General features: G+C 39.3%; 1 protein-coding gene across 1 annotated transcript; it reads right to left on the bottom strand.

The window, feature by feature from the left end:
• Positions 1 to 3,464: 3,464 nt before the first annotated feature.
• Positions 3,465 to 10,922, bottom strand: elf3 (E74-like factor 3 (ets domain transcription factor, epithelial-specific)). The gene is made up of 9 exons (XM_041196028.1): positions 10,766 to 10,922; positions 10,398 to 10,541; positions 9,526 to 9,756; positions 8,942 to 9,040; positions 7,980 to 8,105; positions 7,039 to 7,128; positions 6,179 to 6,295; positions 4,956 to 5,151; positions 3,465 to 4,415 (listed from the first exon to the last, which is right to left on the bottom strand). The coding sequence occupies exons 2-9, from the start codon at positions 10,531 to 10,533 to the stop codon at positions 4,316 to 4,318; spliced, it is 1,095 nt and encodes a 364-aa protein (XP_041051962.1). The 5' UTR covers positions 10,534 to 10,541; positions 10,766 to 10,922; the 3' UTR covers positions 3,465 to 4,315.
• Positions 10,923 to 12,495: the final 1,573 nt, after the last annotated feature.

Here is a 12,495-nt window from a genome sequence, read left to right as displayed (position 1 = left end):
CCATCCTGAAGCCCAGCACCAGCGGGCACAGAACATTCTGCCCATTGTTTTTTGAATGAGATTTTAAACCTAGGCCCTGTCACTCTTTGGAGGAAGAGTGGGGGGGAATTCTCTTTGATGCCCTGGCCAACAACCAGCCTCAACCAGCACTGACAAACAATTATCTGGTCATTATGTTTGATGTTTATGGGACTTTGCTGAGCACAAATTTGTTGCAACATTTGCTGCATCACAACTGAGTCTACACTACAAAAAAAACCTTCATTAGCTGTAGAGCTGTTTGGCTCAGCACTGGGGTCATGAATGAAGTAAAATAAGTCTCCCTTTGTCACCATCTTTGCTATTTGCATGTACCTTTGCTTTTTTTTAAATATCATTCATTGTCTCATTACGATGATTTTTTTCTATAATCTAACAATCCCCCGCATTTCATTTAACCAGATTGCAAGGCATTCACTCTCTGTGATCAGATGCTTCGCTTTTTGTTGTTCTCCTTCCTATTTTTGTTCAATTCTATTACAAATTTCTCTCTCAGCTTTCAGTTCTGGAAGAAGTTCATGTAGAAGAAGTTCTACATGAAATGTTACCCTTATTTCCCTTTTTACAGTTTCTGATCAAAATGTTCTGTAGTTCCAGCTCTTTCTGCTTTTGTTTCAAATATCCTGCATTTTCAGATTTTTATTTAATTGTTGTATGGTTTCCAACAATTCCATATCCATCCTTTTGCTTTTATTTCAATCTCATTGCAATATAGTAATTGCAGATAATGTTATTTCCCCATATTCAACTGTTGGCAATGACTTACCAAATACACAGCAGTTACATTGGAAATATTGCTCCTTCCACGATCATCAATGAAGCAAAATTCAATAGTTGTGAACCTCAGCATTGTAGGGTGATGTGAGGGACAAAATATGGATCCAAAACTGAATCTAGCTGCATCTGTGATTACATATGCAATCATAGAATCATAGGAGGCTATTCAGGTCACCATGCCTGCCCTTGTTCTTTGAAGAGGTTATCCAATTAGTCCCACTGAACTGCTCTTCCCCATTGCTCATCAAATTGTTCCCCTTTACGTATTTATCCAATTCCCTTTTGATAATTACAATTGAATTTGTTTCCACCGCCCTCTCAGGCAGTGCATTCCAGATCATAACAACTAGCTGTGTAAAAAAAGTGTCTGCTCATCTCATCGCTGGGTTAAAAACAAAAAACTGCGGATGCTGGAAATCCAAAACAAAAACAGAATTACCTGGAAAAATTCAGCAGGTCTGGCAGCATCGGCAGAGAAGAAAAGAGTTGACGTTTCAAGTCCTCATGACCCTTCAACAGAATCTCTGGCTCGTTTGCCTATTATCTTAAATCAATGTCCTCTGTTTACTGACCTCCTGCCAGTGGAAACAGTTTCTCCCTATCTACTCTATTAAATCTCCTCTTACCAATCTCAGCCCTAAGGAAAACAACCTTCTCTAATCTTTTCACATAACAGAGTCCCTCATCCCTGATACCATTCTAGTAAAATGCACTCAGTATAAAAACAACAAACTCCCTGGATTGAATTGTCTTTTAACCTTACTGCACTAATGCAGAGGGATCACACCTTCAGCATCAGAAAGATACCAGGCCAAGCAGTAGATGTGGTCTACTTGGTCCATTTGATATGAAAGAAATAGATTGGCTGCAATCTAAACTGTGTCATTCTATAGACAATTGGCCCTGGGGAGAAAATCAAAGCCCTGTGTTTTTGCATTCAGTTCACAATTCTACCATGGACAAAGAGTCTCAGGAGATAAAGGGACATAAATAATCAGACATAAAACAAAGTAGATAGGAAAAAAATTAAAAGCAAAATCAAAGTGATAAATAAAAACAATGGAAAGGGGTAAAGGCAAGGCAGGGGGAGCTAATGTAAAGTTTCTCACCATTTTTATTGCTATTTAACATTAAATTGTGTAAATATTCCAGTGAGGAGGCCTCTGAGCCAGAAGCTCTGGGTTTGAGTCACTTCAGGTCTCGATGGCCAAGGAAGGTACGTCCATAACATGGCCAAATGGGTTGAGTATCAACCTATAAATCCTTCCAACATGGCAGGTGGTAAGAGTGGGAGAGATTCCTGGTCAGCTATGTGATGGAAAGAAATTGGAGACTCTACATTCACTATCCATAGCTCCAGGACTACATGTAAAAATTTAGTTGCCATAGCAACTCAGGAACCAGTTGGCTCAGTTGGATGAAAAGCCAGAGTGGATCAGAATCGCGCCAAAAGCACTGGGGTCAATCCCTGTTCCAGATCCCATACCTGCCTCCTTGCCCTACTCATGATGGAGGCAATGGCACTGTGAGTCAGACCTGCCCTCAGGTAGAGAACTCAAGAAGAAATCTTACACTAACAAAGCTACTGCTGACATCTTAGTGGCTTTATTATGCTATGATGTTGGTGTTTGTTTCAGCATCAAATACCAGGGAATTGGGAATCTGCCTAGATTTGCTGGCAATCTAAGGGTTAATAGCATTCAAGAGTTTAGGTGACAGTTATAAACCATTTATGCTTCTTTCTCCTGGTTTATATTACCTGAACCCCTTGAGGAGATTTTTACCTAGCAATCTCTCACAAGTATTCATTAGTCTCTATAGTAATGTGTGTGTGCATGTTATTACCAGATGAGAAATCTGGTGCACCTATTGTACCCAAGTGGAATCACATTACTTATTGTCCTTGTATTCTTTCACATACATCAGTTTGTCTCTATGTTCCTATCTTGTGTTATAAGTAAGCTCAAAATTGATATGAAATTTGACATCACCCACCTCAGTTAGCTTAACTCTACTGGTAGTCATAACTCACTCCACTTCGCTATTATGGTGCATGACCTCAACTGAGTTGTTGCTTTTGATTCATTGCCAACATTGTTACCCTGTAATTACTAGAACGCATATTCGCCCGCCCGCCCACTTCCAATCTTCCTTTAATATTTGCTTTAAACTCCCTTTAGCTATTGGACACAGGCTTTTCAAACTAGCTTCATTTGAATAAAGTTATCCAATAAAAAGCTACTCATTATAAAATGCTTGGATCATATTATGATCCAGCTGTATTAATATATAAACTGAAGGAATAGGTCTCCTTATGACAAAAGCACTAAGTAAGGCACCACACTCAGCTTGACAAGAGTCCACACTTGATTCTGCTGATGCACTGCTCTCATGAGCTAGAGATTAAGTCATCATTGGAATAGATTACAGAACTGTTCTCTTCACCCAATTGGGCTGTTCCCAAAGTGGGAGCATTTGGAGACAATGAAACAATGTCCAAAGAAACATCTGATTTGTGACACTTGACAAAATCCCATTTCCAAATGGAAAGACTGATTTGAGTGCAAGAAAAATGAATGTGCAATCCCAAGACTATAAACATCATGATCCACTTGTCATTTGGAAAAACAGTTGACGATTCAGGCAAGTTTGGAATTTAAATCTGTTTTTATTTGCAAAATATCAATGTATTCCATAGGAAAATAAAGTACATACAGATCCATAATTATGTTTAGGGACTTAAAATTTCTTACAAAATCTATGCAATCTATTTAGAGAATATTTATCCTCGTGTCTCTTCAAATCATATGTACAGTCACATTCCTGTGGAAATTGCACCAGTCCAGCTGAATAAGTTTCCAACATTTCAAATTGCCATGAAGGAATGTCAATATATATTTATACACATTAGGTTATCAATCTCTAAAATAAACTTTACTGCAAAACACACTTCTCATGCGTAAGCAACACATTTCTATGAATAAGCAACAGAACGGAGTCCTGCAATACAGCCACATTGTCCATATGTACACACCATGGCACATGCTCAGATTGGTACTCCTGAAGCAACAACAACACCTGGACAGAACAGAGATTGGAGCTGTTCACATTTGCCCACAGTCTGAAATACCTGTTGTGCACTCCATGGGTTTTGTGAAACAGCTTGTAGCGTATCCATAACAGTTTAAAAATTGGTTTAATAACCTACTTTGGCCCAAATATAGGCTTACTATTTCCAGTGCCACCTTTATGACACACACTTTTGGCCCTGAAAGGCTGGAGTCTGATAAATGTAGAGAATTAAAAATAAAAAATAAAAATGCATCCATCTCTTCATAAAATTCACTACTTAAATGCCCATGGAGCACATCCCCAAATGGAGCAAGTCTTAAATCCATTGCAGCCTGGGTTAGCTCACTCCCACTGATGGAATTTGTTTGCCAGCAAACATATCTGAAGAGTTAGTGAATTTTTAAATGGAAGAAAAAAAATATTCTGATCATGCATCTTCAACTCTCCAACCGCTGGAGTTCTTCCCAAATTTGTAGACCAGCCTCCGCCCATCTACTCGTTCCAGAATTTCACGCTTGTAATAATATCTGCAAGAGAATGGGGAACAGTTAGAGCAGATTATACCCTTGCATTTCTCTCTTAACCATTCTGTACTCCTATCAAGGACGTTGCTTAGCAACAGGATGTTTAGCTAGTTCTTAATTCATCTGTCTAACTGAAAGGATCATAATTAAAATGTATACCATATAATCATCACTCTCGACTTAGATCCATATAGATTGAACTCCAATGCCAAATTCTCCTCTCCCCAGATCTTGGGGCATTCATCAACCAAGATGGCAGACAGATGTTCTACCAGTCTAAGCAGTAGGCGGGATGCCATAGTCCCTCCAAGTAACCCAGTGCTAGCCTTAGATATATGAATCACCATTTCATGCGGAGTCAAAAACCTGGAACTCTCTACTCAACAACACTGCAAGAGTGCCTTTAGCACAGAGACAGCAATGCTTCAATGTAGCAACTCACCACCACCTTAGAGGGAAACTAAGGACAGGCAATAAATGCTAAATCGTGCCCAGAGCTTGGGATGAATCTAAACATAAACCTCTCCTGCAAGATCTGCTCACCTCATGGCTCGGCTGAGTTTTTCATAGGTCATGCTGCTGTTCTTTTTCTTTTCACCCCAGAGCTGTGCAACAGCCTCAGATTTTAGAAATTTAAAGATTCCTTCTGACCGGTCTTCCCATTTCAGAAGGCCATTGTTGATCTCTGGATGAAGAAGGATATCTCTAATAAATTCCCAGAGGTGTGTTCCACGTGGGGCTGCAAAATACAAGAGAGAGGGGTAAATTTAAAGGCAAAAAAAAAAGGGTTAAATATACAGACATAACAGAAATCAAAACAGCTACTGAAAGAAGCCTATACAACATGCAGGATATTAGGAATAGGGATTGAATATCTAACAGTTTGAACTCTTGTCACCAATGGACAAAAAAAAAAAGAGACATAGGTTGTTAGCAAACCATTAATCAACAAATTCTTCTTGGTCAGTCAAATGTTTTGATGTTACTGAAGATATTATGGCATCTCCAAGTTAGAAATAGTATCAACCAATAAAACTCAAGTCACATTTTAAAGGTCATTGACCTGTAACATTAACTACACTTTTCTCTTCAGACACTGCCAGACTGGAGTATTTCCAGCATTTTCTGGAATTATTTCACATTTCCAGCAATGCTTTGCTTTTGTATAAGTCCCCAGTCCTGTCAGCTTAACCAAAAATCATAAAAGTTAGAACCTCAAAACTAAATGTCATGAAGTGCTACATGCAAAGAATTACTTTTGAAGGACATTGCGAGTGCAGCCTCTGTAACTATAGCCATCGACCATATCCCACAAACACGAATAACCAGTTGGTCTAGTTTAGCTTGATAGTGAGTGAGACAATGAAGGGAACAATGTGATTAAAAAAGTCTGTGGGGCTATTAAGGGAACAGATTTGAGAATAGAGCCTAACAGGTGGAAATGAGTCGAAAAAAGAGCTATAATCGAGTTTCTCTCATCTGGAGAAAAATTTTAATGAAAAATTCCATTAAGAATGTTTATTCAGCCTTTTGACTAGAGCTTTTTTTTTTAAAAAGGCAAGTTTATTTCATGAAATCATAGAATGGTTACAGCAAGGAGGCCACTCAGCCTACCTTGTCTGTACTGGCTCTCGGAAAGTGTAACTCAATTAGTCCCACTTTTTTTTTTCTCCATAGCCCTCCAAATAATTATCTAATAGTCATCTGAAGGCCTCGATTTGATGATGCAGGTTTTTAATACCTTGGCAGCATCACTAATCACTTACAGTGTTTACTTTTCTTGGTTTCTACACAGTTCTTCTCTTCTTTGCCAAGTTTTCTTGGTCTGCCTCTTCCTCGTTTGGGAGGGTTGGCATCACAGTTTGAAATTTTAGGAAATCCTTCTGCAGTTAAACAAAAAAAGTGAAAAAATTATCCACATAATACTGGATTGGCTACTGATCAAACAAAATACATATTGGAATTGAGAAAGTGGTTTCAGATACAGTGTTGAAAGGATCAATTACTGAAAGAATTAATGGTTCTTGATCTTGAAAGAAAGGGTATTAATAAGAATGGTTCTATCAAGGATATTTGATTAACTACACACAAATTGTTAAAAATGGAGCATTTTTATCAAGACTATTTAAGCAATGGATGTCAATTTTAATAGAAATTTATATAATTAAGAATTTATGGGGAAAATAGATTAGCAAAGGTCTTCTAGGATCTGGATTCAAGGCTAACTCAATAGGTAATGGAAGTCTATTCCTCTCAATATCTGTAAAACTCAGCAAAATAAGACACCACTCCAGTGTTAAACCAGAATTTAATCTTCATTGACATTAGATAACAAAGCTTATTCACAGTAGCTCTGATAAAAATGAAAATTTTAAGAGCAAACCCCAATGCAAGACACTACAAAGAGTGTTTAAATGGGGCATTACCAGGACAGCTAACACTGACCTGAGAAAGCATGATACATTAGAAAGAAAAGCAGTTCCAATGATCAATTGATAAAAGAAATATAAGAAGAAAATCCCTCAACCCTCTCCTCCACCCCAGGAATGAAAAAGTGAACATAAGTGTGCAAGTTGTTGCACTTGATGCTATTTGTCCCCTTAAAGCAAATTGAAGAAATGTTTACCATTTTGTGTTGCATATTGACTGTTTGTTATTGAGGGATCAAAATCGGATTCACTTCCACCGGAGTCTGGAGAATTGGGAGCTTGGGAACCTGCAACACACCAAGAATGTAGCACATTAATCAAGTTCATTTAGTTAGACAGCAAAACCAACAGTAAAGAGAGCATTAAAATTGAAGTGCAATAAACTATCAAAAACAATTTTCAATTAACTGGCTTGAGTCTGAAGAGATTGTTAGAAAATCCAGTTAGAAATAATATGAATATTAAAAGGCATGGTGGAAGTGACTGAGAATTCAGCCTCACACTCCCTATCCCCAAAATAGCAAAGACCTAACTAAATGTCGCAATGGTACACCCTTCTCTTGCTGGCAGCCAAGGTAGAAGCCAGTAGATGGGTCAACATTGTGCATAGAAGTGTTCATCACAGGTGGGAGGACAAGATGTCCTCCTATTTATAGACCCACTGAAAATACCACCTGCTGGTGAACCATAAGCCAGGACTGAATGACCACAATAAGCACAAGCACACAGTCCCTCAAAAATCAGAGGGAAATGAATACCTGGTAACTCCAAGTCAAGGCTAAAGTTTTGTTTTTTTCCAAAAAAAGCATGCAATAGTGGAATCCATATAGTTCCTATATTGATTCAAGCTGATCTACACAATAGATTCATTTAGAAGAAGTTCAGTACAGGAAGCAATGGCTTTTGGCAGCTTACTGTAAAAGATTAAAAAGAACTTCAGTAAATTAGCTGGATTTTTTCATTGGCTACTCAGATTACTATGCTACCAAAATACTTTCAAACAATGTCCAGTTTTTAGTTAAAAGCTAGTGAGCTCAGTCCACCTATCAACTATATGCACCTGCTAAACTTGCTGTTTGTAGAAGGCTAGGATTGCCATGTACTTGTGTTGGGATTCTGTAACAAAGAGCTCATTTACCTGGATTGGAGTCATCAATGCTGTATGGAGAGGTGGGTGCAGACTCATACCCAGGATCACTGGGTAGGAAATCAGGCAAGGTTTTCCAATGATCTGGTGCATCTTCATTGTCCAAATCATTCCAGGCTAGGAGCAAAAGAAATGAGTTTATTAAGGTAGAACATGCTTACACAAACCATGACAGGTAAAAAGCCACCTTAAAACACAAACATCACCATAAATTTTTTTTAAAAACTTTCCCATGTTTGTTCAACCAAGGACACAGCAGTTGGCAGATAAGAGAGTTCAAACTCCATTCGTGCTAAACAACACTAAGTATCATTTTCATTGCCAGAGATAAGTGATCACTTGCACTTCCTAGAAACCTGTAAAGGTACCTCAAGTTCCTAAACAACTCTCGCTCTTTCTTGCATCCGTATGCAAGAAATTTGACTTGATTGATTTGTTTTGAGCCTGTAATGCCCAAGCACATTTTACACAAAAATGAGAGTTTATAAACTAGCAGCTTTTAAGCTTCAAAATGTCTACAGTTCTCCTTCTTCAAATCTTCCCAACCCTCAGACTTTTAAAATTCAAGCTTTGCCTCACCTTTCCAGGATAGGTCAATTTCACCTCTATTCACTAATTTTAGCAATGTTAAAAAAAGAGCCAGCATGTAGAGCAGGGTTCCAGACATAAATACAGGCTATTTTGTTCATGTACTAATAGGGCATATAGCCCAAACCCTTAAGCCAGCTCATCTTTCCTCCTGCATTATGAACCTTGGTCCTTCAAGAACCAAACATTATGCCCCTTTCTTCAAATTACCAAAGGGCTTGGTCTCTCCTTTCTGGAAACTGCTAGCACCCCCACAAAGCCCCAGAATAAAGGTTCTCATATAGGTCAACTCAAAGTTCAATGCGATAACTAATACCCGTGAGATCCTGAATGCATAGCCCTCATTCTGCTAAAAAAAAACTTACTAATTACAGTGTCCAGGAACTTGTACTCGCTACAGTCTTCAGGCAGGATGCTTGGCAAGAAAATGTCACTGAAGTCGTCAGGCAGCATCAGATCAAAACCTAGTATCAGTGGAAAACAAAATAACAGGCTTACTGCAGGTATTGGATACCATACACTTACTGAACAATTTAAGTTCAGTGACCTTTTAGATGGCCACAATATTCATGTGAATTGCTCATTAACTGTCAAAAAGGCTCACTAAAGCAGATTTTTTTTTTGTTTCCAGTTTCTTTACAAATACCACAATCAGTGGATATTAGCTCTATGGTCGTTGTAGATCAAAAATGATCAAATGCAAGCTCCCCATTTCTCTTAGGTTATTGCTAACTGACACTGGCACTAGTCACCACATTCAAGAGTGAAAACTAGTCGTAACCCCTCATGCTCATAATTGATACTCTCTATGGTTTCCTTCCAATGTATTCTGACTGAACATTCCAGTGTTTGCACTGGGCATATTCCATTAGGGCAGAGACTAGGCAGCACCTTGGATAAAGAAACACTGCCTAGCTGATGATTGTCATACAATGACTGCATTACTTACTGTTTTTACTTAAATCCTGATGACTTTTGTAGAGCTCTTCCCCCAAAGGACCAAAGATAGCTACCAGTTGGTTCTTTGTCAGTGCCCGAAGAGTGCTCCCATCCATGTCACAGAAGGACAGGTCAATATTGTTTGCATCATACTTGTGCTTCTCAACATGGTAACTGATCCACTCCAGGACATGCTGCTTACTCCACAACTGAGGATCAAGTTGAAACCAAGAGGTGGAATCTAGACATAAAAGAAACCATGTCAATAAAAAGGTGGCCAGGTGATTTGCCCACAGTATCAATAGGTGTATCACCTTGTAAAATTGCCCAACTCTTCTCCTAAGTCAAACTATGACTATATGAATTAGCACAATTTGTATTTACATCAGCAACCAAGTCAAATCAAATATACACTTTGAATATTTACTGGATGCCAACAGATGGTTAACAATGATTTCATATGAGGCAATTACCAGGTAATCTTGTCTGGGAGCACAGTCACAAACACGACCACCAACAGAAAGAATCCCCAATGGATCCCATGTTAAATTGTTAAAATTGTCCATGATAATAATGACAAACTTATTGAAATTGGTGACTGGTTATTTTCATCATGGAAACAGTTGCCAAACGGGGCAGGTGTACAGTAACAGCTTTGGGTTACTCTGGTTAAATTACACCTTGTGATGAACATTCATAAACCTGATTCGATCAGGAGCAATCTCAGATTATTAATAGTCTGGGTTACATCGGTCTACCAAATCACTTCAACATCAGTCTTTAACAATTTAAAAACAACAGATATTTATCTGAGGCGTAATACTTCAGCTGCATTTCCCCCTAATCTCCCCTCTTCCATTCAGTTGGGTACCCCGCTCTTACCGAGCATGTCTGTTGGTAACATTGGGATGTGAAGCTGTTCCTTGACTCCCGTGGAGAGGGGCTGATTTTCTTCAGTCTGATACATAGAGCGCATCACATCAGTCAGAATATTGCCAATCCCATAGGTTGAAGCCATAATAACTCCTGCAGGTATGGAATTTTTAATATTAAAATCTAGAGAAGCAACCGCGAATATCTAGATCCCAATCTGCATAAAGCGGGTGCAGCATGAAAAAAAAAACCCAAGCCTCGTAGTTTGAAAATGGGTGAATTTGAACACCTTCTTATTAAAGTGGAGTGAGGGTATTGTAGTTTTCTACTCGTACAGCGAAATCTGCTTATACATTGCTCGATTTAAAAAAACCTACCTCTACGAACCAACTCCGGTTCAGCAAAAACTCGAATTGTAATCCGTACTTTAGGTTGCTTTTCAGTAGCTGTTTGCACCCTGACTGGAAACTCTCACATCCACCCACACACACACACCTGCCTTTTACCAGGACTGTCTCGGCTTTTTGCGGCTTCTCTGTTTATAAAGGATTCGCCTGGAATCACGAGGTGAGCTCTCCAGCCAGCAACCCCACCTTTAGGGGAATTCCTACCTGAGAGAGGGCCATGGCCACTAGAGTGATTTGCATAAAAGAGAGAGAGAATACATTATATTATACACCTGGAAATTGGCCAACCCCCACCCCCCACCCAGTGACGGGAAACCAGGCCCCTCCCATTAATCATTGCCAGAGAGTTCAAGCCAACAGGTTTTGTAATAATTTCAGATATGTGTGAAATATTATGACTTTATCATGGGAAAAGTTATAAGATTGCGATTAAACTCGAGTTGGATGTGTCTTCCAATTGTTTCTATTTATTTCCCAACCAGAAAGCTGCAAAATGGTAAATAATTGTCTCTGCAGAAGTGAAGGGTTTCAATGCTGCGGTTTAACAATTGGCAGAGCAGTCCGTGACTCGCCCTGCTCCCACTCACACAGCTTTTTGAGCTGCCTGTGTGTGTGGAGACTCTGACTCAACGGGATGCTGTGTATTGCTTTCTATCAAACTGAGCCAAGTTGAGGTTACACCTGCTCCAATTCAGGTGAACAGGTGTATGGACCGTCACCCTGTTCTCTGCTGCCCCCGTATGGTTCATGTGGAAGAAGCGCCTCTGTGCTGAGTGCTAGTGTTGGGAGTTGGCCATTCCCAAAGCCTGTTCTCCATTCACTAAGATCATGGTTGATCTGTACCTCAACTCCATTTAGTTGCCTTAGCTTCATAACCCTTGATACCTTCGTCTAGGAAAAATCTATTGACCCGAGTCTCCAATTCACTTGGTGGGAGAGAATCCTAGATTTCCACTACCCTTAATGTGAAAAATTGCTTCCTAATTTCCCTCCTAACAGGCTTGCTCTAATGTTAACATTATGTCTCTTTGTTCTTGATTCTGCTAGCAAAGGAAATAATTTCTGCATCAAATTCTTTTAACATTTTATACACCATGGCCAGATCACTTCAATCTTTAGTACTCAAGGGAATACAAACCTAATTTATGCAGCCCGACCTCCTAATTCAGAGCTGTGGCTCCACAGCCACAGGCTGCCTATTAAGGGCTCATGTGTGACTCCCATCCTTGATGGATCAAGCCCATTTTGATGATAATTAAAAGGCTTTCTTGTCTAAAACTTTTATTAACATTCTACTTGTGAGAAAGTATCATTCAATTAACAGCTCTTTTGTAAAAGCTTTTAAAATGTTGTCAAAATGTCTCTCTTGTTTTTCATTATTACTGGCATTTGAGTAAAAAGAAAACAGTAACTTGCATTTATAGAACTATAGAACCATAGAAAATTTACAGCACAGAAGGAAGCCATTCAGCCCATCTTGTTCGTGCCAGCCCAAGGACACCCAGGTGCCCTTTTTAATCCCACCTTCCTGCACCCGGCCCATAGCCCTGCAGCTTATAGCACTTAAGGTGCAGATCCAGGTACTTTTTAAAGAAGTTTAGAGTTTCTGCCTCTACCACCAACTTGGGCAGCGAATTCCAGACACCAACTACCCTCTGCGTAAAAAGTTCTTCCTCGTGTCCCCCCTACACCTTCTGCCA

Source organism: Carcharodon carcharias, chromosome 9 (genome assembly GCF_017639515.1).
Source record: "Carcharodon carcharias isolate sCarCar2 chromosome 9, sCarCar2.pri, whole genome shotgun sequence".
Taxonomy (NCBI): domain Eukaryota; kingdom Metazoa; phylum Chordata; class Chondrichthyes; order Lamniformes; family Lamnidae; genus Carcharodon; species Carcharodon carcharias.
This window is presented reverse-complemented; position numbering and strand designations above follow the sequence as displayed.

Coding starts and splice junctions, on each gene's coding strand:
- elf3 (XM_041196028.1), bottom strand. CDS start 10,533: ATGGCTTCAACCTATGGGATTGGCAATATTCTGACTGATGTGATGCGC. Junction 7,129..7,979: donor CATTGATGACTCCAATCCAG/GTAAATGAGCTC, acceptor GGTGTGTTGCAG/GTTCCCAAGCTCCCAATTCT. Junction 5,152..6,178: donor AACCAAGAAAAGTAAACACT/GTAAGTGATTAG, acceptor TGTATTTTGCAG/CCCCACGTGGAACACACCTC.